The 27,797-nt window shown below is 40.6% G+C and overlaps 1 protein-coding gene across 7 annotated transcripts in view; it reads right to left on the bottom strand.

The window, feature by feature from the left end:
• rnf220a (ring finger protein 220a) overlaps window positions 1–27,797 on the bottom strand; it is a 463,658-nt gene that overhangs the window by 6,355 nt on the left and 429,506 nt on the right. For 5 of the 7 annotated variants that reach the window (XM_078218667.1, XM_078218665.1, XM_078218666.1 and 2 more), the window contains one exon: window positions 14,084–14,158. The exons of 1 other annotated variant lie outside the window; for it this stretch is intronic. In XM_078218667.1, coding sequence (XP_078074793.1) covers window positions 14,084–14,158 — 75 coding nt within the window. Of the gene's footprint in view, window positions 1–12,787; window positions 12,896–14,083; window positions 14,159–27,797 lie in introns of all 7 variants that reach the window. One more of the 7 variants, XM_078218664.1, reaches the window with a different exon arrangement.

The raw sequence follows: 27,797 nt of genomic DNA, 5'->3' as shown, positions 1-27,797 counted from the left end.
AGGAGCTGGATTTTGCCGTTCTTTCCCTGTCCCTGGGTAAAAAACATGGAAGCCTAACATCACCACAAGGACTGCAGTGGTTCAATAAATCGGCTAGCCACTATTTCTTGGGGGAAGTTAGGGATGAATAACAAATGCTTGTCTTAACAGTGATGGAAAGGAGAAATGTCCTGTGTCCTCAGGGGGCTAGGAGGCCAGCCAGCTCAAAATGATAGCGATGGAGGTCAATGCCAGGACTTAAGCCTCAAGGACCTAGAAATTCAATGCCCTCACATAAATGGTCAGGTTGTCATCAAGTCCACTAATCAGGACTCATACTTAACATTCTTATGCTCCACTGCATTCTCACACAGTGAACATTACTACAAGCTTCATAAACACACATCAAAACCTGCACACACTGTCAGCTATTCAACCATAACAACCACATCGCTGAAACACATTTTACCTCACTCACTGACGTAATTTCCTCTCTTTTGCATGGCTAGGTAGCCCATGACTGGAGGCAGCAGGAGCTAACCAGGAGATTGGCAAGCTTGCACGGCCTAACCCCCGTAAAGGAGACAGTGCTGCTCGTTACTGGAATAGCAATTGTTGACCCCAACCCAGCCCTGAAGATCAATCATTTGAAGATGACACCCTCCTCACAACTAATCTCCAATTCACATTCCACCTGTCCCTCATTCCAGAATCTCTTCTGAGTTACAAGTCGCAGAGGGTGTAAGGTTCTACCTCCCACTTCCACAACCGTACCTTGGTGCCTTTCCCCTTTCAGATGCCCAAGATGTGAAACCGGGCCAGGCAGAGGAAGAACTGCAAAAAGACAGTGATGATGAAGAAAACCGTCACTAAATTTCACTCACAGCCACCAGTGAAGACAGCAACATCGCGCAATTTAAAGGATAGAACCATAGAACATTACAGCACAGAAACAGGCCTTTGGCCCTTCTTGGCTGTGCCGAACCATTTTTCTGCCTAGTCCCACTGACCTGCACCTGGACCATATCCCTCCACACCCCTCTCATCCATGTACCTGTCCAAGTTTTTCTTAAATGTTAAAAGTGAGCCCGCATTCACCACTTCATCTGGCAGCTCATTTCACCATTCTCTGTGTGAAGAAGCCCCCCCTAATATTCCCTTTAAACTTTTCCCCCTTCACCCTTAACCCATGTCCTCTAGTTTTTTTCTCCCCTGGCCTCAGTGGAAAAAGCCTGCTTGCATTCACTCTATCTATACCCATCATAATTTTATACACCTCTATCAAACCTCTATCCACGCTTTTTAGATCCTTTCTCATTTCTTCAAATTTGGCCTTTTTCCAGTTTAGAACCTCAACCCGAGGACCAGATCTATCTTTATCCATGATCAAGTTGAAACTAATGACGATATGATCACTGGAACCAAAGTGTTCCCCTTCACACACTTCCGTCACTTGTCCTAACTTGTTTCCTAATAGGAGATCTAATATTGCATCCTCTCTAGTTGGTACCTCTATATATTGATTTAGAAAATTTTCCTGAACACATTTTACAAATTCTAACCCGTCTAGACCTTTAACAGTATGGGAGTCCCAATCTATATGTGGAAAATTAAAATCCCCTACTATCACAACTTTATGTTTCCTGTAGTTGTCTGCTATCTCTCTGCAGATTTGCTCCTCCAATTCTCGCTGACTATTGGGTGGTCTATAATACAACCCCATTAATGTGGTCATACTTTTCCTGTTTCTCAGCTCCACCCATATGGCCTCGGTAGACAAGCCCTCTAATCTGTCCTGCCTGAGCACTGCTGTAACATTTTCCCTGGCTAGGATTTAGATATTAGAGATAGAGTAGGTAGAGATCAGATCAGAGTGGTATGATCTGGGCATGCTCAGACACCGGGCAGAAATGGAATGTTTATTTTGTGGTGGTTTTTATTTTAACACGCAGTGACTTGCAGCCAGTGGGCAAGATTAGCAGAGGCCCGCCCAGAAGGATTCTGCTGCAGGGGACACAAATGAGGACTTTGACAGGGAAGCCTACAGAAAAAGGCTGATTGGTATGCACAATTAAATGCTTGGTGCATTGAGGAAATCTGTCAAAAAGCCTGTGTTCAATGTCAAGGACCAATGTCTAGCACCAACTTTGCATCACGCTTTATGCACAGCTAGGTGCCTATCCTTCCCAGCACACTTTAGACCCTACTGCAACAGAAGCTCAGACTGGAGCCATCTAAGCTCAGACTGCAACCATGGCTGCAGATACCAGTACTCAAAGGGGCTTGCAGAATGTCAAAACATTCGAGCCAATCTGTCTTTCAAAAGATTACTAAGATTGCTGAGGTACCGCACCAGAGGAGTGGCAGTGGCTCCATCCAGTACAAACCTGCTGTCGTTTCTCAGGATGACAACGTTCATCCTCCCACCCCTTTCACGCTTACTGTCAGCTAGCCAGCTCTGACTCTTGCTGCCCATGTCAAACTGGTACACTCCGAAGCCCGGTCTTCTAGGCCTAGAGCTGTTCGAGGGCACCATCAAAGACCAAATGCGTTCTCTACCATTGAAATTCAGCAGGCTTCCACCAACCATGCTGCAACCACTGGGAAAGCACTTGATATTATTATTATTTTTGCATGATGGCCAAGATGACAATGTGATGATCAGTGACAGAAGGAAGCTAGGAGAAAGGGTTTTGCTGATTAGGAAAATTAGGATTCTGGTATCTCACTCAAAGTAGCTTTTTGCATACAGCCTGGGTGGAAAGGAACTATTGCCACCTACCTTCCTCTTGTTCCTTCTCTATTCTTTACACCTATTGTTCTGCTCTGTGTGACCTCTGCTCTGAGTCATGCTCTCCTCCAAGGAGGAGGCATACTGGTGCACCCAGTTCTGGCAGCAACTGATTTGCTCAGAAGCCCTGAAATCCCCAGGACCAGATAGGGTCAATCCTAGAATACTGAGAGAGGCGAGGGAAGAAATTGCTGAGGCCTTGGCCAAAGCCTTTGTTTCCTCTTTTGCCACAGGCGACGTGCCAGAGGATTGGAGAGTAGCTAACATTGTTCCTCTGTTTAAGAAAAATTGGGGGAGTAGTGGATAGTGAGGAGGATTGTCAGAGGATACAGCGATATAAATCTGCTCGACCTGGGCCGAAAGATGGCAGATGGAATTTAATCTGGACAAATATGAGGTGATGTGATTTGGAAGGTCTACTGCAGAAGGAAAGTATACTGTAAATGGTAGAGCCCTTAGAAATATTAGCATATAGAGGGATCCAGGCATGCAGATTCACAGTTCCCTGAAGGTGGCAACTCAGGTGGACAAGGTGGTCAAGAAGGCATATGGCATGTTGGCCTTCATCGGTTGGGGCGTTGAGTATAGGAATTGGAAAATCAAGTTGCAGCTATATAAGACTTTGGTTAGGCCGCATTTGGAGTATTGTGTACAATTCTGGTCGTCACACTACCGGAAGCATGTTGATGCATTGGAAAGGGTGCAGAAGAGATTTATCAGGGTGTTGCCTGGTTTGGGGGATATGGACTATGAAGAAAGGTTGAACAAACTTGGATTGTTTTCAATGGAGCGTCGGAGGATGAGGGGGGACCTGATTGAGGTTTACAAGATTATGACAGACTTGGATAGAGTGGATAGTCAGAATCTTTTTCCCAGGGTCGAAGGATCAATTACTCAAGGGAATAGGTTGAAAGTGAGAGGGGGAAAGTTTAAAAGAGATGTAAGAGGCAAGTATTTTACACAGAGGGTGGTGAATGCCTGGAACGCGCTGCCGGAGGAGGTGGTGGAAACAGATTCTATAGCAATGTTCAAGAAGCATCGCGATAGATACATGAATAGGCAGGGAATAGAGGGATATGGACCACGTAGAGGCAAGAAAATATTAGATTAGAGAGGCATTTATGTCGGCACAGACTTGGTGGGCCGAAGGTCCTGTTCCTGTGCTGTACTGTTCTTTGTTCAGGAAAGAATTCTTCATCAATTGCCACGTGTGGCAGAAATATGCACACGCACACCAAATGTAATTTTGCTCTCCAAACAACAGGTACTAATGATCAGTCTTTAAAATCTTCCCTTTTTATACTTTTCCAATATTCTTTATATTTGTCCTGAGTTGCTTTATTAAGTGTTCTGTAAGCAATTAAATGCATTTAAAAAAAAATTTGGTCTAATTTTGCCATTCAACCATGGGTCTTTCAATACATCCCTTTTCTCTGATGAGGAGCTTATTTTATTTGTATGTTCCCCATTCAACATCTTACCTTGCTAAACAACAGGTTTATTTGCCAATTTTATCTTCTTCCACTAATCTGGGCAAGGTCCAATTTTACTCATCATAATTTACTTTTTCAATATAATCTCCCTTGCCCTTAACTTCCTTCCTTCCATTTTCTGATCTTTCACTGAAGCAAATGGTATCGTGCAAACGTTCCCCTACTTTCAGGTTATCTACCTTCGCCACCTCATTAACCAGAAGCATGTTAAGTAGTGCTTCCTCCCTTCAAAAATATTGACCCAGTAAACAGTTCTGATAAAATAAGCTCTCATTTCTCAGCACAAGTATTTTCTTTAATCAAATCTATTTGTCAACAATGAAAATATCCATAAATTATAACTTGAATGTTTGTATGCATCTTCCTAATCTGTCTACAAAGTTCATCCTCAATTCGCTTTCCATTGTTTTGGCTGTCTAACTCTCATTAATATTAACACGCCTCCCCTTTCTTCTTTCCCTGGCCTCTCAAAAGTAGTATATCCAGATTTTCTATTTACTAATTGTTGCCATGTTTTAATTTTGCTGCGTGATCATAATTTTCTATTATAATCAACAGCTCTAGTTCTCCAATTTTTTTTGTGCTAATATACATCTCAGTTTAGATTCCTTCTGTTTTCACTATTTTTGTCTTTTGACACATTGATTTCCTTTTTGGACTTTCTTTCCTTGGCTTGTGTAATTTTATGTTAATCTTTGCTGCCTTGTTGTTATCCATACATCTAAAGTCTTCTTGTCTTATGTTCCTTTCCACCTTATTTTACCTTCTGAGCCACCAATTTTACATTTTAGCTTTAACCTCCCCCACCCTCTCCCTCACCTCCAGTTAACCTATTGACAAGGATATAGTTCCCACTCATTCCTGCCCTAAAACCAAGCCCAATGAGCCTGGAATTTTTCCTCTCTTCTGCATTATTTCATAGAATCATAGAAACCTCACGGTACAGGAGGCGGCCATTTGGCCCATTGAGCTTGCACCAACAACAATCCCACCCAGGCCCTATCCCCATAACCCCACGTATTTACCCTGCTAATCCCACTGACACTAAAGGGGCAATTTAGCATGGTCAATCCACCCAAACCTCACATCTTTGGAGTGTGTGGGAAGAAACCGGAGCACCGGGAGGAAACCCACGCAGACACGGGGACTACGTGTAAACTCCACACAGACAGTCACCCAAGCCCGGAATTGAACCTGGGTCCCTGGCACTGGGAAGCAGCAGTGTTAACCACTGTGCCACCCACGGCATTATTAATTAGAAGTGTCTTATGTTCAGTTAATTTGTAGTGGAACCTGAACTGGAAGACAAATTTATCTCACTGTAGTGCACATTTTAAGTCAAAGCTGCTGGATATTGAGAGCCAGTCCAATTTGCAGTTATTGGACCCAACTTGCTGCAAAGTTACACATTTATGTTAGCAACTAATATCGACCATCAAACATTAATCTCAAAGCATTACCAGACATTATACTCAAAGATATCAATGGCCCACACAGGCCTTGCTTCTTTTCGTAATGATAACAAGCAACAAATGTCTGCAAAAAGGAGTAAATGATCTACCACCATTATCTCATTTGTCAAAGAGAGTGACAGCAAAAAAGGTGTGAACAGTCATTAGAATGAGTGGTTACCTCTAACTGTTATCAGAAACTGGAGTAGTAAAGGCAGATAATGTAAGAACAATGACCACTAGCTGAAATGCCAAAGCTTCAATATTAACAGAATAATCAGTAGGATAACTAAGGAGCTTGGGTTCACTTGCCAACCAAGTTTGTTAATCCTGTGTTCTCAATAGCCGTCACACTACTAGATCTTAGTTATGCTATTCTGACAGAACATGGGCAAATTTAAGAACTTTCTTTACATGGAAACATGTATTTGCATGAATCGATGTATAGATATCCCAAATGTTGCTTGATATTGGAATGTCCCAGGAACACTGCAGGATACAAGAAAAAAGTGCAGGCAGAATCAGAGCCTTTGGAGTGGTTTTATTCCCCATTTTCTGTTCAGCGTTTTCAAACAATACTTCCCAGTTGACTGTCTGAGCAAATATATATCTCCATGCATGAAGTTAGCGCTACATTTGATCAAGTAACCATCAACTGTACTTCACCAATGTGGAACAAGCCACAAATTGGTAGGAAGTAGATAGGTTTACATTCTCTATTCCCAGTACAGAGAGTAATAACAATCTCAGAACATCTCAGAACAATAAGATTAATATTTGGATTGGTAAAAGCTCGTGAATGGATTACCAGTACTCTCAACAGTATGAATGGCCAAAAGAGGAGAAAAATACTTTGATGTTTAAAACATGCAACCTAATAAAAATGTGAGCTCAGATTTAAAAGTCCTAACGTATTTGATATTCTACAGTACTGTACTGACGAAAGAGAGGGGTAAATAGCTGGAAGAGCACAATTTCAAGTTATGTGCCTTCATTTTCTGCACCTTTAATCTAAACTATTATAGTCATGCCACTCTGCAGCTTAGCAATATTAAATAAGTTACTGCAGGGGAGCAGATTAGGTGCTCAGTGGACTTCCTATAACCAACACTGAACAGCTCACTGGGGAAAACCTGGCTGTTCATTTCCTAATAAATCACAAGTTTACAAAATACAACTTCCCCTGCAAAACAAACATGCTTTCCTCATAGACATTATTTTCACAAGTGAAGAATCAAGTTTTACTAACAGCCCAGATGGATTTATGGTTGTTGGATTTATTTAGTCATGAGGATTTTATCAAAAAGTCAGTAATAGGATACATCTAAGAGCTGACTGTGGTCCTTTAGCACTTTGCACTATAGTAGGGAATGTCACTTTGTGAATCACAGCAGACAACTTGAATAAGGCACTGTGTTTTCTGATACAGAAATCTAACATTTGAGTCCATTCCTAGTCCAAGTGTGAGGCACTAAATTATTATTAAAAACTGTAAATACCTGACCAGAGGCAACCACTATCAACAGAAATGTAATGCTATAGCACCGTTTGATTTCAATCTTCGGATCAAATAGTTTAGTAAAAAATCTTATGAAAAATCAGTCTTGGATAAGGCTCTAGAAAGTGAGCATGCAAAAGTTGAAAAAAAAACACCACAGGCGGCACAGTGGTCAGCACTGCTGCCTCACAGCGTCAGGGACCGGGTTCAATTCCAGCCTCAGATGACTATGTGGAGTTTACATGTTCTCCCTGTGTCTGCGTGGGTTTCCCCTGGGTGCTCTGGTTTCCTCCCACACCTCAAAAATGTGCAGGTTAGGTGGACTGGCCAAGTTAAATTGCCCCTTAGTGTCCTAAGACATGTAGGTTAGATGGATTAGCCATGGGAAATGTGTGGGGTTACTGGGATAGAGTGGGGGAGACAGTCTGAGTAAGATACTCTGTCAGAGAATTGGTGCAGACTCGATGGGCCATATGGCCTCTTTTGAGCTGTAGGGATTCTATGAACAAAGCCACAATAAATGACAAACTACTGATGTAAACTCTACTTACTCCCACAATTTATTACAAGGGCCGCTGTAAAAAGAATTACCAGTACAAGAAAAATTCCATTTATCATTTAACCCCCTAAATACCAATAGTGCTTGAAGCTCACATAATACATGAAGGTTTAATATCACACCAAGTAGATAAAAATCTATTTGTAAATATATTAGGCATTTAATTATAAAATGCATGGAACATTTCAAACTAAGAATCAACCAGCAAGATGACATTACTGACAAGTCATTAATACTGCACAAATTAGAGGAGAAAGCACTGTTTTTACTATCTAGGAGTCCAAATGCTGACATTTTCAGCTTGGATGCAGTCTATTCGTATCATGCTGAAAAGGGACAAAGGATATCTTGGCCTTTGTCATCTTTCTTAAGTGACAGCAAAACTTCACTGCAGGTTCCGCTTGTGGGATACAGAGCATCTGTTCAAATAGTTCTAGTTCATTGTTCAGAAGAGATTTTTTTTCCTAGGCTATCAGCAAAATCTAAGAACAAGCTGCAAAGTAATTGTGAAAAAGAGGCAAAGAGGTTGCAAGAGAGGAAGGCTGTTAGTTGGTCAAAAGTGTTAGTTGGCTAAAATCCAGCAGTAGCTCTGTGCAAACTAGGGAATCCTACCCTGCTCTCCCAGGGATGCAGATACTGAATTGCAAAAGGCTGCTGATGGTATTAAACTCACATGCCACAAACAGGTCTATCACTACAATGTAAACAAATGTTCATTATATACCCGAGGCCTGAGATGACTTCTTACTTGTAGATTATATAGACTCTAGTACCCATCATAATTTGAAGAGAAGCAGCTTCTATGTAAGTTCTGCATTGATGGAACCATTCAAGAAGAAATGGTGAATGGAAATGCACACACTTCATGGTCAGTTGTGCTGCTTGTGAGAAGCTCCTGCTAGCTTTTCCACGGTCATCCTCAAGACCGGTGCCCCACAAGGTTGTGTCCTCAACTTCTTACTGTACTCCTTACACACCTATGGCTGTGTGGCCAAATTCCCCTCCAACTCGATTTCAAGTTTGCTGATGACACCACCGTGGTGGGTCGAATCTCAAACAATGATGAGAGGGAGAACAGGAAAGAGATAAAAAATCTGGTGAACTGGTGCGACGACAATAATCTCTCCCTCAATGTCAACAAAACGAAGGAGATAGTCTTTGACTTCAAGAAGCGTAGGACATGCTCCTGTCTACATAAATGGGGACAAAGTGGAAAGAGTCAAGAACTTCAGGTTTCTAGGTGTCCAGATCACTAACAACCGGTCCTGGTCCCTCCACACTGGCACCATAGTTAAGAAAGCCCACCAATGCCTCTATTTTCTCAGGAAGCCATGAAAATTTGGCATGTCCACTACAATTCTCACCAACTTTAAAACATGCACCATAGAAAGCATCTTTTCTGGTTGTATCACAGCTTGGTATGGTTCCTGCGCTGTCCAAGATTGCAAGAAACTGCAAAGGGTCATGAACGAAGCCCAGTCCATCATGCAAACCAGCCTCCCGTCCATTGACTCTGTCTACACTTCCCGCTGCCTCGGAAAAGCAGCTAGCATAATCAAGGATCTAACACGCACCCAGACATACTCTCTTTCACCTTCTTTCATCAGGAAAAAGATACAAAAGTCTGTGGTCACATATCAACCGACTCAAGAACAGCTTCTTCCCTGCTGCTATCAGACTTTTGAATGGACCTACCTCCTATTAAGTTGATCTTTCTCAACACTCTACCTATGACTGTAACACTACATTCTGCACCCTCTCCTTTCCTTCTCTATGTATGGTATGCTTTGTCTGTATAGCGCGCAAGAAACAATGCTTTTCACTGTATACTAATACATGTGACAATAATAAATCAAATCAAATGAACTCAAATTAAACCAAACCTGCCACTCAAACCTCCACGTGTCAGATGCCCAATGATCAGCTAGTGAATATTCACTTTGTGAAGCGATAGAGAAAGCTAAGCAGGTCATAGTATCTCTAAGCCGAACTTAAAAATATTTATTCATGGGAATCTGGGCGTCATGGGAAAGACAAGCATTTACTGTCCATCCTTAAATGTCCCTGAGGTGGTGATGATGACCCACCTTCTTGAACCACCACAGTCCATATGGTATAGGTACACACTTAGTGTTAGTTAAGGGCTCCAACTCTTCGCCCAGCAACGATAAAGGATCAGCAACACATTTCCAAGGCAGGATGGTAAATAAAACAATGCAAATAAACAGAGACTTCAGGGCATGGAATTTTCTTAATATAAAAGGCAAAATACCGAGGATGCTGGAATTCTGAGATAAAAACAGAAAATGCTGGATAAACTCAGCAGGTCTGGCAGCACCTGAAGACGAGCCATATGGACTCGAAACGTTAACTCTGTTCCTCTCTCCACAGCTGCTGCCAGACCTGCTGAGTTTATCCAGCATTTTCTGTTTTTATCTCAGAATTCCAGCATCCACAGTATTTTGCCTTTTATATTAAGAAAAATATATTATCCAGCATTTTCTGTTTCTATATTATGGAATTTTCTTTCTGGGGCGGGGGATGTGAGTGGTAAAACACCAGTCTTGAACTCAAAAGGCAGACTGAACAGTTACGTCGATAAATTCAAAATCTGTTATGATGTCACACAGTGTAGCCATCGAATCAATGATTCTTCACATCTCAGTGATAACATATTGTACCCGAGTGTGAAGTTTTAGTAGCAGTGGGCTGATTCTCAATGAATAGTGAAAGGATTGGAAATAAACAAGCTCTGCCCCCACCTCATCCCAAACTAAAATAGCATGAAAAATATATTTATGAAGACTGCCCGTACAAAAGTGAGCTTATTGCCAGTGTAATTCAGCCTTGTTCTGCTGTCTATGATAAAACGTAAGCTTTGAAAGAATAAAGGACTTTCAGAGACATCCCAATCCAAAGTCACTAAAGGAATCTTGGATATGTGCAACCACAATTTGGTTGCATGTCTAAGAAGAAATTTTTTAAAAATGCATTTATTTAGCTGCTTCTCACACCTTCCAGAAACGTTAGAAAGTGTGCCACATATAATGAACTCCGCTGGTGAATTTATTTATACATGTAAATAGGAGATCCAACATATGACCACATATGATCAATTAATCTGCTATTTATGATGTAGATTGAAGGAGAAGTGTTGACCAGTACATTGGAAGAACTATCTGATGGGAGCTTGTTAAAATCTACGTGATTCACTGGAATGGGCAGGTTGGACCTTCAGGTAAATATCTAATCAAAAAAAAGACAATGCCTGACAATCAAAATAATACCAACAGTTATCAAAATGCCCACAAGCAGCACCACGTACATCTTTTACACTTGCATTGCTGTGTTTCTTGTATGATATTCCTTTTAGGTTTACCATCAGCATCCCTGACAGGGATGTTACCTATCCAATATTTAGGTAAGCGATAGCAAAATGCAGGGGTTGACCAAATAATTTTGTTACTGTAAACTGGCTTAGTGAAATGTTTCACATGTCATGACATGATTCCCTTTGTCCTCGTTGGATGGATTATGAACACAGAAAAAAAGGACAGGAAAAGATTGAACTTATAGTCTGTCAGGCCAGACTGCGGCTATAAAGCAACTGATGTTTTATTTAACATTAACAGATAAATGAATGCAGGATTCACTGCAAAAGAGTGTATTTATCATAATTTACAAACGTTATAACCCTCCACAATATATCAGAATAATAAAGATGCTTCCCTTGAGCTATCTCTCAATATACATCAAACCATGAAAATGTACATTCACTCCTGTTGTGAAAGGCTGCAGGAGTCAGTTTCTCTGCTGGCTACAGACTTCTGAAGTAAGTTCAACCACTGAACCGTCATTTCAAATCCTCTGATTAGGTGCTGAAACAAAGCCCATTCACAAAATCTGCATTTCCTTAAATAACACTGGAACGCTAGCGCCATTCTTTGTCAATTAAGCAGTCCCTGCCACAAATTCTATATCACCACTAGTCCCAGGCCACCATCGCAGGCTGAAGCAAGATGCTTGTAATCTTGACGGTTTATTCAATCCCAAGCTGAGTTCCTGGCCTTATCTCCTCACTGTTACAAGGATGGGTTACTTCCACCTCCGGAAGAGTACCCCCTTCTGTCCAGATTGCTAAAAATCTCATCTATGCCTTTGGTATTTCCAAACACAACTATTCCAATGCTCATCTGCCAGGAGTGCCAATCTCCAAGCTCTGTAAACTCCAGCTCATTCTGCTGCCATATCCCAACCTGCATTAATACCATGTCAGTCATCGCCCCTGCCCTTGTTGACTTAGACTGGCTCCCGAACTACAATTTAAAATTCTCATCCTCAGAGAGTTTAATTCACATCATGACCTTGCTCCTCATTATCTCTGTACTCTCCTCCAATACACCCAAAACTCAGTATTCCTCGAACTTTTGACAGCTTGTACATACCTCCTATCCTTTCAACCCACCACGTGCAGCCATGTGTCCCCATGTACTGGAATTTCTTAAAACTCACCTCTTCAACAAAGCTTTTGGTCACACTTTCACTATTTCCTTTCTTGGTCTGGTATCTGAATTGACTGATTGCATATCTATGAAGTACTCTAGGATATTTTTCTACATTAAAGTTGCCACATAAATGCATATTGTTCATGTTTATCCAGCATCAAAGATACTTTAAAATAGGGACAACCCAATAAAGCCACATTCAAATGTAATAACTCCTTTTGTTTCAACAGAAATCAGTTACTAAATTTACCCCATTGATAACCATTACAGCAAATTATCTGCATTCCCATCCATATACTATGGCAGCAATCAAACTATGCATAGCAAGAATTCCGATGACTACACGCGTCCCTATTCTGAGGTGTGAATGTTAGGTCAACTGGAACATAAATTCCCTCCAGCTTGCAGAAAACAAAAATTACTGATATTTATTCTCTGTATATACTGTGGACAACAGCAGAAAAATGTTAAAAGACTAAAATGTTTCATTTTTGTCACATATACACAGTACCAAATCAATTTGTTTCCACACTGTGGTGCTGTATGGAAGAGTTCTAGTGCCACATTGCCCCTGTCTACAATTCCAGTGCCAAGTCTTGTGTCTCTGCTGCCAGGCAATCTGTAATGGGAGGTAGAACTGCTGAAATTAATGTGGGAACACCTGATACTGAACACATGTGCTACTTTAGCATAAGCTTAGTAGTCAATGCATGGTACCCCCAAGTCCAAGTATTATAATGGCCCCAAAGTATGATCGCTTGGCTCTCACACTATCAACCAACATCACCCAGTGACTGGGAGAATGAAATGAGATGTTACGCATTACCGCGACATCAAGCCTGAAACAAAAATAGTGCAAACTAGGCTTTTCAGTTGCTAAGCTAGTGGTGCGAAGTAGGGGCACATGACAAATCTGAAGACTGACCAACATGCATTGTAAACAAATCTGGGAAAGTGCAGTCGGAACAGTGTAACCTAAGAGAGTCACCATACTCCCTTGTGGGGGATATGATGAACAAAGAAACATTAAACTATTAGCAATAATTATAAGTTAGGAAGTGTTGAAACAAAACCTAAAGGAGTAACTTAATTGTGGTAATGAACTTACCTCAACCATGGTGTGCTAAACTCAACAATAAATGTTTTCCTTTTCAGTTCATTAGTGTTTTATACTTCAAACCCTCATTAGCACTGTGGCAATGTGCCATTATAGTCAGGCATTTTGAGGGAAGAAAAGCCCCCATCCCTCCAATCTTTTATTGCACTAATTGTGGTTACAGCACTGGAGACGTTTCATTTGTTATATGTATGATCAATGTAGTAAAATCATATGGTTTCCCCCCTCTATTTCCTTATTACAAAAAGTCTCTGTTTAAATAAAGCTAAGTTAATGAGAATAATGAATGATTATTACATATTCACATGCACACGTACACACAACAGTTTGCTATGTACTGCCCAGTTTCATAAAAAAAGGCAGCAGTAACAAGATTACAAGCATTCACTTTGATTAAAGATGCAAGGGCCTAGCATTCCAACTTTATTGCTGTCTTCAGGGTATGGTTTAATGGTAACATTAGTAACAAGCCGCCACAGCAAGCAAATTTTAAAGGACGTCGTGAAAGTGTTTATATAATAAATTGTGTATTGGAAAAGGCTGGCTGCGAAACAGATGAGCATTTTCTTATTAATTGCTTCCTTCTGTACTGCAATGTTTGACCGGATTATAACACTTTTCCCTGAAGGCACTAGGGCAGAACGACAGAAAGAAAAGAAACAACATGAAGAAATGGAAGGATATTCTTACCAGTGTTCTGAGCCAGCACTCCTCACAATGAACATGCCAACACTGGATTGATGTAAGGGGCATCGAGTAGGAGTCCTGCATAAAATAAAAAAATAAACCTACTAATTTTGAAGAATGGTTTTATGAAAAATAGGAAAAGTATCTACAGTTCAGATATCATCCTTCTTTAGTTTACAAATTTCTACACAATTTAAATATCTTTGTTTTGGGGCTTGGGGTCCTCTAAATTGTGTTCAACAAATAAGATCACCAAGGATTTTCTTTGAATTAAGTGTTATGCGGAAGGGTGCAAAATGTGTGTGAAGTAGCAACAATCATACAGATCATGCGATAATCAGTGCAATGCAATAATACCCAGTTTCCTCCTTTCTGCTCATCCTCCAGAAGTGTGGAACCATAGAAGTTTACAAGATAGAAGGGAGTTAGTTCACCCATTGTGTCTAGCTAGATCCAAACCAGGACTAATCCCAATAACCTGCTTTCTTCCCATAGCCTTGTATCAACAACAACAGCAGCTTGTATTTATATAGGTCTTCAAGGTAGTAAAATGTTCGACAGTCCTTCATAGCTACGTTATCAAATAAAAGTTGGCATGAGCCACACTGAGATTATAGTATGTCAGATGGGCAAAGGTTTGGTCAAAGAGGTAGCCTTTAAGGAACATCTTAAAGAAGGAAGGAGAGGCAGAGCAGTATAGGAATAGCGCTCAAGAAACAATATTTTTAACTGTATTCCAATACATGTGACAATAATAAATCAAATCAAAAGGAAGGAATTTCCAGTGTTTGGGCCCTTGGCAGAACGGTCACTAATGGCGCAGCAATTAAAATTGGGGATGCTCAAGAGGCCAGAATTGGGAGAAGCACAGATATCTCAGAAGCTTGTAGGGTTGAAGAAAACTACAAAGACAGGGAGGAGCAATGCCATTTGAAAACACAGATGTGAATTTAAAATCAAGGTACTATTAAGTCAGGTTCAATAAAGGTTAGTATGTAGAGGGCAAATGGAACCTGACGCCATTTAGGGCATAGGCCAAAGCATATTCAATGACCTCAAGCTTACGAAAGGCAGACTGTAGGAGGATGGCTAGGAGTGCATTAGAATAATCAGGCCTGGGGGTAACAAAGGCATGCATAAGAGCCTCAACAGCTGATAAGCTGAGGCAGGGGCAGATTTACGTAATGCAATGGAGAGAAGCAGTCTTAGCGAAGGTACAAATATGTGGTCAGAAGTTCATCAGAAGGTCCAATGTGACACCAAGGTTGCAAACAGTCTGGTGTCAGAGCGAGGAATGTACTTTGTGGTTAGAGAACAGAGTTGTGACGGGCACTGAAAACAATGGTTTCAATCTTCCCACTATTTAGTTGGAGACAATTGCTGCTCATTATTTACCTCTGCTTCAAACATTTTTCCATTGCTCCCTTAAACGATGAAATGATCCCTGTCCAAACACCTCCTGTAGCAAAGCATTGCCTATCTGAACAGCCCCTAATGTAAAGTAACCCTAATTGCTTTTTTGCAGTCTGATTAACAATTTTAAATTTAGTCCTTCTTTAATGACTCCCCAGCAAAAGGAAATAAACCTGCCCATTCTCCCTCAAAATCTTCTTTTCAAATTCTATTAATTCTCAGCTTAGTCTTCACTGCTCAAGTGGAAAAAGTCCCAGTGTCAAAAATCTCACTTCATAGCTCGTTTCCTATTCCTGACATCATCCTGGTGCTCTCTGTCTTAAACGTCCTCTTTTTATGGGATAAACTAAATTGCATACAGTATTCTAAATATGGCTAACCAATGTTACATATTCATTCATCATTACTTTTTTACTCTTGTCATTACGCCTCTATTAATAAAACCTAAAATTCTCTTGGCCATCATTAATGATTTATTTACCCCCATGCACACTTCCAAGAAATTATATATTTGAACTCCTAGATTTCTCTGTTCAATTATATCCTTCAGTGCCTTTCCCCATTAAGTGTATATTCAACATCTTAATTTTTTATTTTCAAATATATTACTCCAGACTACCTACATTAAATTGCATCTCCAAGGCTAAAGTCATGGTTTACTGGGCAGCAGTGATCCCCATGGTTCAATATGTTTCAGAGAGATGGGCAACCGCCAGCAAACAGCTCAAAGCACTGGGGAAGTACCATCAGTAGTGCCATTACAAGATCCTCCAAATCCAGTGCCAGAAAAGGTAGTCCAACAACAGCGCCTTCACCCAAGCCAACATGCCCAGCATCGAGGTGCTAATCACTCAAAACAGCTCTGATGGGCTGGATGTGTTGTTCATTTGCCTGATACCAGACTCCCGAAGCAACTGCTCTATTCGAAACTCTGAGACTCCCAGGAAGCTGGCAGAAACGCTCTACGGAATCCTCATACCACCCCTGAAGAGATCAACCGTCTCACAGACTTGTGGGAGTCTCTGGCTTGCAACCAATCAAAATGGAGATTTATTTGGGAAGGTACAACACAGCAGTGAAAAAGCACGCAGAGGTGAAATCGAGGTGTCAGAGAGCGAGAGCGTACAAACCTCCAAACAGCTCATCTACCTGACCCTTCAAGCACCACCTGCCTCGCATGTGGCAGAGTTTGCAGATCACACACTGGACTTATTCGTTATTTCAGAACCCGGAAGCAAGCATCCTCGATCATAAGGGACTGCCCCAGGATGAGAAACTGCATTTGCCCATTCAACTAACCTGTGTTTGTCTTGCTGATATCTTAATAGAATCTCTACAGTGCAGAAGAGACCATATGGCCCATCGAGTCTGCATCGACTCTCTGACAGAGTATCTTACACAGGCCCTCTCCCCTGCCCTCTTTTTTTCCATTTGTGTTGTTTGTAGCACCTCCTACTTAGGTGTCATTCATCTATAAATTTTCCATGCTAAAATAGCTTAATATTTCACATGACATTGTGTTTTGGTCATGATTTAGCATGTTTTAGATTTTATCCATGCAGGTAAACTAGAAGGCCATTCAGCTCCATTATGAACATAGACCCCAATGCTTATAGAGGGTGTGCTCATGTAAACACCATTTGCCTGCTATACACAAATGCTGGCATGACATAGTACTGTTAATGAAATTTAAAAATAACATAGCAGCACCAGCACAGATTCAAAATATATTTCATATAACACACAATACTTACTGACTGGGCAGCAGAGGAGCAGCAGTGACCTAATCCAAAGGTTTGTTACTGACATGCAGCTGAAGTTTCACCACAACTGTTTATAAGACTACTACACAATAAAGGTGCTGTCTTGTAACTAATTTCCTCCAAACAACAGCATTTTGAATGCGGCCTTGGAACATGTTTCTATGACACTAAATCTGCATTTTAAATTGCAGAAGAAATGGAAGCCTAAGGGGTTGCAAAATCTTCACGCTAGCAAGTGAACACAGCTGTGTCCACACAAAATAGATATTGCTCTCAACACATGGCAACTTTGAAACTGACATTAATACAAAGGCTGACACCCCTGATGTTACCCTGCCCTTTCCCTTGACACCTTCTGACTGACCTGTTGCACATCTCTCCTTTTGTACCACATTACGGCATTTCACCTTTGTTCTTTTAATTTGAACATTTGGATATTGCTGGTATCCTGACACAAATCAAAGGTCGAGGCCTCTCCAACAGTCTTATTAAATTCTGTTTTCAGAAAATATAGCATTTAAACTTGCTGCTAAATACAAAATTAAACTATGAAACAATAAAAAACAGCAAAAGTATAAAATATTCTTACGCAAGAGCTCCTCAGTTGTCACATTTACAAATGCAGTCATTTTCAAGTAGGAGGTGGGCATTTCTGAATTAAAATAAACCATGATGCCTTGCAAACCATATTCTCCCACACAGTCCAAAAACTCTTGGCTAATCTGATTTCTATAATTTTCTATTACCAGCATTATTATTGTCAAGGGTGATTCAAAATCTCTGCGCTTATCAAACAACTTTTCATGGAATTCTGGCAAATTTCTAGAATTTTAAATATAGAGTAAATGGCAGAACCCTTAAGAGTATTGATAGGCAGAGGGATCTAGGTGTACAGGTACACAGGTCACTGAAAGTGGCAACACAGGTGGAGAAGGTAGTCAAGAAGGCATACGGTATGCTTGCCTTCATCGGCTGGGGCGTTGAGTTTAAAAATTGGCAAGTCATGTTGCAGCTTTATGGAACCTTAGTTAGGCTGTATCTGGAATATAGTGTTCAATTCTGCTTGCCACACTACCAGAAGGATGTGGAGGCTTTGGAGAGGGTACAGAAAAGATTTACCAGGATGCTGCCTGGCATTAGCTATGAGGAGAGGTTGGAGAAACTTGATTTGTTCTCGCTGGAACAACAGAGGTTGAGGGACGACCTTATAGAAGTCTACAAGATTATGAGAGGCATGGACAGAATGGATAGTCAGAAGCTTTTTCCCAGGGTGGAAGAGTCAATTACTAGGGAGCATTGGTTTAAGGTGCGAGGGGCAAGGTTTAGAGGAGACGTACGAGGCAAGTTTTTTTTACACAGAGGGTGATGGGTGCCTGGAACTCACTGCCGGGGGAGGTAGTGGAAGCAGATACGATAGTGAGTTTTAAGGGGTGCCTTGACAAATACATGAATAGGATGGGAATAGAGGGATACGGTCTCCGGAAGGGTAGGGGGTTTTAGTTCAGTCAGGCAGCATGGTCAGTGCAGGCTTGAAGGGCCTGTTCCTGTGCTGTAATTTTCTTTGTTCTTGTTCTGATTTCACTCTCTGTTAATGGGGAAATGTCCATGCTAATAAAATGCTTGATCTTTCTTCAATAAATTACATTTGCAAACATGTTCACATGAAAGAACAAAATAAGAAAGTTCTCTTCTATTTATAGTCTAAATGCCACCCATTTGCAACAGAGGATTAGAGAACAGCAAATCAATTCAACATTATCATTCTCGAAAGAATTGGTTGAAATTGGCTTGAGCAGCAACCTCAGAAGGCTGTTTTTTGCTGTTCTGCACTACCTGTGAAATGCATGTTCAACAACACCCCACAAATTCCTTTCGCATCCAGATGCAGATTTCAATTGTGAAGAATGGAGCACTTCCAGTTTGGAAACATGCAACACTTCATGCAGAAGGTGAATCTCCCTCTAACCTGTTACAGAAGAACATAATAACGTTCTTCCTTGCAACATCTTGTTATTGCACAATTTGTAGCAGAGGTCAATTTTAAGAATGCCTAGATCATGTATTCATTTTGCAGCCTATTAATTTTCCTGCTATATACCAAACCATTACAAAACTGTGTGGAACAATACATAAAATGATGCATTTCAAAATTTAAAAAAAAACCTCAACATCTTCATGAGTAATACCAATGACTATTTTAAAAAATAAAAGTTGTGCTCAACTCTATCTGTACGTGAAGGGAAATAATTTACAGGGCAGCCACGCGGCTTTAAAAATGGAAGGACAACAAAGAGCTCAGCAAATGTTTTCTCTACGTACATGGATTAAACTTTTTTAAATGTTCATTTTTTTTGGTTAGTACTTACATTTACTCTTTATTGGTAGTAAAACATTAAAAATCAGAAGCTACAACTATCATGACTGCGAAGTTAATTTCCATGCAAGTACATGGGCAATAGTGTATGGGAAGGTCCAAAGTTTGATCAGTCACTGTTTGGGCAGCAAAAGAAGTGTCTTCATCACATCTGATTTTTTTAAAAATTGTCCATGAGATGTGGGCATTGCTGGCTAGGCCAACATCTATTGCCCATCGCTAAGTGGTACACCACAGTGCTGTTAGGAAGGGAGTTCCAGGAAATTGACCCAGTGACAGTGAACGAACAGCAATATAGCTCCAGTCAGGATGGTTTGTGGCTTGGAGGGAAACTTGCAGGTGATGGCAATAATAGTTGTGCTCCAGAACATTCCCATACCAAGCTGGGCATCCAACCAACAAGGTGGAAAACTGCCCAGGTATATCCTATCCACAAAAAGCAGGACAAATCCAACCCGACCAATTACCACCCCATCAGATTACTCTCAACGATCAGCAAAGTGATGGAAGACTTTGTTGACAAGTCTATCAAGTAGCATTTACTCAATAGTAACCTGCTCATTGATGCTCAGTTTGGGTTCCACCAGGGCCATTCAATGTCTGACCTCATTATAGCCTTGGTTCAAACATAAACAAAAGAGCTGAACTCAAGATGAGGCAAGTGTGATTATCCTTGACATCAAGGTAGCATTTGACCAAGTACGGCATCAAGGAGCCCGAGCAAAACTGGAGTCAATGGGAATCAGGGGAAATATTTTCCACTGGTTGGAGTCATACCTAGCATAAAGGATGAGGGTAGTAGTTGTTGGAGGTCAATCATCTCAGCTCCAGGACATCTCTGCAGGAGTCCCTCAGGGTAGTGTCCTAGGTCCAACAATCTTCAGCTGCTTCATCAATGACCTTCCCTCCAGCATAAGGTCAGAAATGGGGATGTTTGCTAATGATTGCACAATGTTCAGCACCATTCGCGACTCCTCGTATACTAAAGATACTGAATGTATGTAGCAAGACCTGGCATGGGCTGATAACTGGTAAGAAAGATTCGCACCACACAAGTACCAGGTAAAGACTGCACCCAATAAGAGATAATCTAACTGTCTCCCCTTCAGTAAGGGAGCTCACAAAGTGGAAACAATTGGAGTGAGAGATTATGTTGTTAAGGAATTTGGTTCGGGTGGTAATTTGATGCGGGGGGTGGGGGGAGGGTGGTGGGGGCATGCTCGTTTTTCTCAGCCTGCAATAGTTGGTGAGTTTTCCTCCTTTGTCTCCAAGCTAGGTGAATGCAAATTTCTATTCCTTTATCTATGTAAATTATGAAATAATGAACTAATTAAGCAAATAAGTTTGGGCAGAAATGGCAGGGCTGGTGGTGCGTCATGACTGCAGTATGTGGCAATCTGTGGAATGCACTACAATCCCAGACAACCACATCTGTCATATCTGCAGCTTAGGCAGCTTCTGCTCAGAGTTGCTGAGCTGGATTCTGAGTTGTGGGACATTGCAGGGCATCAGGGAAGAGTTAGTTGGACACTTCTTTCCAGAAAACAGTCACACCCTTAGGTTAAGCAGAACCTTAGAGTTGGTCAATGGTCAGGGGCAGGAGTGTATGACTGCGGGTCAGGCAGATGTGGGGAATCAGCATGTAGTGATGGAGGGGCCTCAGCGTCTGACTTTGTCCAACAGGTACGAGGTTCTGTGTGGATAAGGAGAAAGACCGCAAGGTGGATGAGTGAACCAGCCTGGCATCATGGTGAAGGATATCATTCAAGTTGGAGGAGCGAAGAGAATGCGGTAATGATAGGAGACAGTAGAGTCAGAGGGATAGATACTGTTAACTGAAGCCATGACCATGAGCTCCAAAGGTTGTGTTGACTGCCTGATAACAGGGTTAAGGACAACTCCTTCCAGCTGGAGAGGAACCAGCAGTCATGTTACACATGGGAACTGACAACATGCAGAACCGGGAATGATATTCTGCTAAGTGAATTTGAGGAGTTAGGGTCCAAATTTAAAAGCAGAACACCAAAGGTAAAGCATCTCCTGAATGTTACACGAACAATGTGCGTAAGAATAAGCAGATTATAGAATTAAATGCATGGCTCAAACTGTGGCGTGGAAAAAAGGGATTTTGATTAATCGTGCACTGGCATCAATACTCACAATATAGCAATGGGGGTAAAGACAAGCAGAGTGGGGCAGGAAGGGACACAAAGTTGAATAAACATTGTGCAGTGGTGAATGAGGTCATTGCAGGGAATAGAAGTAAAAAATGAAATTAAAGGTTCTTCATCTGAATGCATGAAGCATCTGCAATGAGATAGATGCATTAGTGGCACAAATAGAGGTAAATGATTTAGATCTAATCACCATCACAATGACATGGTTACAAGGTGATCAAGGTTGGGAAATAAATATTCCAAGGCAAAGAATATTTCAGAAAGTCAGACAGAATGGCAAAGGAGGACAGAAGGATGACACAAGGACATTAGTGAGAAAGGATCTAGCCTCTGAAAATCATGAAGCAGAATCAATATTTGTAGAAATTTGGAATAGCAAGAGTCAGAAAGCACTGGTGGGAGTAGTTTATAGGCTCCCTAATAATCGTTATGCTGTTGGGCAGAGCAAAAGGAAAAAATTGTGTGTGCTTGTAACAAGGGAAAAGTAATTATTGTGGGGGATTTTAATTTTCATTAAAACTAGGACAATCAAATTGGCAAGAGTGGTCTAGATTAGTAGATGAGTTTGTAGAATATTTTGGTGATAGTTTCTTGGAGCAATACATTAGGGAACTGAAGCTATCTTAAACCTAGTATTGTGCAATGAACAGGGTTAATTAATAATGCAGTAGTAAAAGATCTACTGGGAAATAGTGATCATAACAGCATTCAATTCCATGTTAAGTTTAAAACTGACATATTCCAATCTCAAATAAGAATTTTAAACTTAAACAAAGCCAATTACATAGGTATTGGGAGGAAATTGCCAAGGTTAATTGGGCAATTCGATGAAAATGTAACGGGATGAATGAACAGTGGCAAACATTTAAAGAAACAATTTAAAATGCTTAACAAAAATATATCCCACTGAAATACAAAAACTCAGCAAGACCAATCCATGGTTCACTCAGGAAGTTAAGGATAGTATTAGATGAAAAGAAAAGGCTGACAACGTTGCAAATAAACAGTAGCAAGTCTGGGGATTGGGAGTGTTTTAGAAACAGTAGCGGGCCAACACAAGTTCACAAAAAGGGAAAATATAGAACATGAAAGTAAACTAGTCAAATATAAAAGCTTACAAGCAATTTTTATACGTATATAAAAAGGAAAAGAGTAGCTGAAGTAAGCATTGGTCCCTTAGAAGCAGGGACATAGGAAATTACCATAGGGAATGAGGAAATGGCAAAGGCATTGAACAAATATTCTGTGTATGTCTTCACTATAGATGGATCCAGTATTACTGGATTCCTAAAAGGCATTCGATAAGGTATCACACAAAAGATTAATAGGCAAGATAAGAGCTCATGGAGTTTGGGTAATGTTTCAGCATAGAGGATAGGTTAACAGAAAGAAAGCACAAAGTGGGCATAAATGGGGTTTTTTCAAGTTGGGTAAACAGTGAATAGTGGAGTGCCAATGTAGAGATGTAGAGATAGAGAGTCGTGTATCAAAGTTTGCTGCTGATGCTAAGCTAGGTGGGCAAGTAAGCTAGGGGAGGACACAGAGGTGCTGCAAAGGGATACAGACAGGTTAAGTGAATGGGTAACAAGTTAGCAGATGGAATAGAATGTAGGGAAGTTATTCACTTTGGTTGTAAGAATAAAAAAGCAGAATATTTTGTAAAAGTTGTGAAAATTGTAAATATTGGATGTTCAAAGAGACTTTGGGTGTGCTTGTAGAAGGAATGCAAAAGTTGGCACACAGGTGCAGCAAGCAATTGGGAAGGCAAATGGCATGTTGGCCTTTATAGCAAAAGATTGGAGTACAAGAATAAAGAAGTATTGCTGTGATTGTACAGGGTTTTGCTAAGACCACATCTGAAATGACTGCAGTTTTGGTCTCCACATTTAAGAAAGAATTTACTTGCATTGGAGGCGGTACAGTGAAGGGTCACTAAAATGGTCCGTAGGATGAGGAGGTTGTTCTAAGATGAGAGGCTAAGTAAACTGGGCTTATATTTTCTGTTGTTTATAAGAATGAGCAGTGATCTCATTGAAACCTAAAACATTCTGAAGGGATTCTATATGGGAGATTATTTTCTCTGGTCAGGGAGTCTAAAACATGGGGGATAAAAGCAAAATAGTGCAGATGCTGGAATCTGAAACGAAAGCAGAAAATGCTGGAAAACCTGTAAAGAGAGAAGATGCTGTCAGACCTGCTGAGATTTTCCAGCATTTTCTGTTCTAAAATATGGGGACACAGTCTCAGGATAAAGGGTCAATCATTTAGGACTGAAATGAGGAAAAATTACTTCACTCAAATGGCTGTGAAACTTTGGAATTCTCTACCCGAGAGAGTTGTGGATGCTTCATCATTGAAAACAGTTAAGGCTGGGTGGACATATTTTTGGTCTTGCAGGGAATTAAGGAATATCAGGAGAAGGTGGGAAAATGGAGTTGAAGTCCAAGATCAGTCATGATTGTATTGATTGGTGGAGCAGGCTCAAAGGGTCACACGGTCTACATCTGTTTCTATTTCGTGTGTTGCCACTCACAGCATTACCCGCACAGAATCCCCCACTATCAATATCCTGGGGGTTCCACTGAGCAGAAATTGAATTGGGCCAGTCATACAAATACTATAGCTACAACAATAGATCAGAGGCTGGGAATTTTGCAGAGAGTAACTCACCTCTTGACATCCCAAAGCCCGTCCACTTTCTACAAGACGCAAGTCAGAGTGATGTAACACTCTTTCAGGTGCCTGGATACGTGCAGCTCCATCACCCAAGAAGCTCGACACCATCCAGGACAAAGCAGCCTGCTTGATTGGCATCCCATCCATCACCTTAAACATTCACTCTCTCTACCACTAACAGACAGTGGCAACAGAGTGCACCATCTGTAAAATGCATTGAAGGAACTTACCAAAGTAGCACCTTCCAAACGTGTGACCACTACCACCTTGAAAGACAAAGGCAGCAAATGCATGGGAACACCACCACCTGCAAGATCCCCTCCAAGCCACACACCATTCTGACTTGGAACTTCATTGTTGCTGGATCAAAATCCTGAAACTCCCTTCCCAGCAACCCTGTGGGTGTACCTGCACTAGATGGACAGCAGCAGTTCAAGGTGGCGGCTCACCACTACCTTCTCAAGGGCAATTAGGGATGGGCAACAAACGCTGGCCTAGACAGCAATGTTCACATTCCCTGAAAGAATATTTTTAAAAGGGTTTGTTGTCTGGCTATCAAATGTGAAGAAGATTGACTTCCAGGCTCCCAAAATTAAAAAAAAGCTTACTGATAGTCAATATCAAGGTTCACACATGTATGGCCAATTGTGAAATGCACCTGAAACTCTTTGAACCATACTGCAGCAACAATTCAATATCTTCAGAAGGAAAAAGGATGGGAAAAACCTACTGGGATAGTAAAAAACATTACAATCTTTACAACTCTCATGAGTAACACTGCATTATTTGAAATATTTACACTGGCTTTGAAAGGTATACCAATATTGAGACAGATGTTTTAAAGGAGATTCTTCTTGATCCAATGCTCTTTCACAAAAATGCAATCATGTAACTACATAATATTTTAAATCATTTTAAATTGAAGTTTCTTACACAATAGAAAAGCTAAAAGCTCTTCAAATGGATCAGATTACCACTAGGAGGAGCTAAAATACCAATTAGAAATGTTTTTTGTCCAAGCTGCCTTTCCACATGCTGATTATCTGTTGGATAACAAAGTGTCCATGGAAAGGACAGTATTATTTTACCTCCATAATCGTATTGAGACTGACCAGAAGCATTTTCATCATAGGAAATTGCGTGGAGAACCAAACCGAGCCTAATCTAACCTAACAGTTGCCTCTCTAAATAAGGTTATCGAGTCTCACAACAGCTGGGGAGAAACACTGTAATATTTAACGGGAAAACTTTTGCCTATTTGCACGAATGTTTTTTTTAAAACTTTTCAAGTTTGCAGAACATACCAAGTCCACAGATCTTGTAAGACGATGCTTTGCCCCACCTTGTATGCATTCATGGTCTAGCTATCATATAAAACATGCTGATGAAAATTAATCTTTCCTATGGGCTGTAACCTTTACTTACACATGCAAAAATTTCTATTTTTGTCTGGCACTATCACCATGATTGCTCAAGGAACTACACAAATATGATTTTCAAGATTTCTTTAAAAAGCTACATAACACACCATGCTTTCATTAAGTCAGCAGAATATGGCACAATTTCTGATGCATTTGGTGAAATTCAGTAAGAAACAGACACTGAACATTAAACATTCATTCCATATTCTCAGTCATGAATGAGTTTAAGTGAAACTACTATTGATTTGGGCATTTAACTGGAGACATTCTTTACAGATTTCCACTTGTATTGGGATATATGACACAGCACATTGTGATTGTAAGTTTTAAAATTAAGATGCAATTGATGCTGTTGATGATCTGCAACTTTACAGCAGTTGTGAAGCTGCTCAGAATGTCAGCTTGTTAATATCCTATTTCCAGACTCTCTCCAAGTGAGCATTCACTCAGCAAGGGAAGCCAGCCATGGGTTAGTACATGCATTAACACTTTGAGCCCACGAGTGGAGGATGCATATCAACAAGTTGTGAGTAAGAAACCAGTCAACTGAAATTCAGTTTGTATTCCATCATATCATCCTGCCTACCAAACTTCCAGTTTCTTCCTCCAGATTTTTGATCCTTCCAAGCATAGAGTTAAATCTCGCTAAGTTTTCCCTTTACTAGTCTGAATACTATTTTTATTAATTTAAGTTTGTATCATTTTGTTCTCACTTCCTGACTTACTCTTGAACAGAATTCAACATCCAACAAAATTAAGCATTCAAGCTTCTCTCCACTCATTCTTAAGCTTTTTAAATGTTTTCCAAAGTTCATCCACAATCAATGTTGTGGCTCTTTGCTCCCTCTCCCAGTATATGTTCATGTGCTGTAGAAACTAGAACGGAATACAATATGAACCAGTAAAGTGTAAATCCTCAACACAACTTTCAAAGACTCATACTTTCCTAATCTGGATATATATTTCAGCATTCCATTGTTTTTTTTTAAATTGCTCACCATAGTGTCGACATTGAAATAGGTCAATCTAATATCTCTTCTGCTAATTTAATCCCAATCATCACCTATGTATGTTTATTCTTAGAATCGTTTGCAGATATTCACTCCATCTGATGAAGGAGCAGGGCTCCAAAAGCTAATGGCATTTCCTACCAAATAAACCTGTTGGACTTTAACCTGGTGTTGTTAAAACTCTTACTATTCTTAGGATCAACATGGAATCATTTCTATTTTCCATGAAATTTTATCTGACATTGCTTTACCTCATTGCAAAGGTGATCTAAATCATCCTGCCAGTTTTTTTCCCCGCAAATTCTCAATTGCCCTATTTTTGTGCCATCAAAAAGCTTACTTTTGTTTTTGATACCCGAGTCATTAATCTGGATTAAAAACATTAGTTACAGCCACCTGCAGCATCCCATGCTACACACTCCCAAATTCTATCATTACCCATCTGATGAGAACAGCCTGCTTTCTATTTATTTAATAACTAAATTTAGATTCAATCGCCTCTTTTATCTTTGGTTCTGGAAGTCATGACATTGAATGATGTTGGCCTGGGTCCAAGGGCAGATAGTTGAGAGATGCCCGTAACAGGAGGAGAAGCCATTGCTTTGGCTGTGACTGGATAGGCAAGAATGAAACCAACCAAGGTAATTGTCACTCAACTGGTTAACAACGAAGAGGATGATGGATCTGTTGTTCCATATCAAAGGCTGCAGGGAAGAAAAAGTGAAATAATGCACTATGGTCACAGTGATAGAGATTGTCATTTGTGACTTTGATTAGGATCATTTCAGTGTTGTGCCAGGGACAGAAACCTGATAGGAGAAATTCAAACACAAAAATCGCTAAAAGATGGTCATGGATTTGGGATGCAAAAACACACATTGTC

The sequence above is a fragment of the Mustelus asterias genome, chromosome 8 (genome assembly GCF_964213995.1).
Source record: "Mustelus asterias chromosome 8, sMusAst1.hap1.1, whole genome shotgun sequence".
In the NCBI taxonomy this organism is placed as follows: Eukaryota; Metazoa; Chordata; class Chondrichthyes; order Carcharhiniformes; family Triakidae; genus Mustelus; species Mustelus asterias.
Note: the sequence above shows the minus strand (reverse complement) of the source record. Positions and strands in the feature narration are given on the sequence as shown.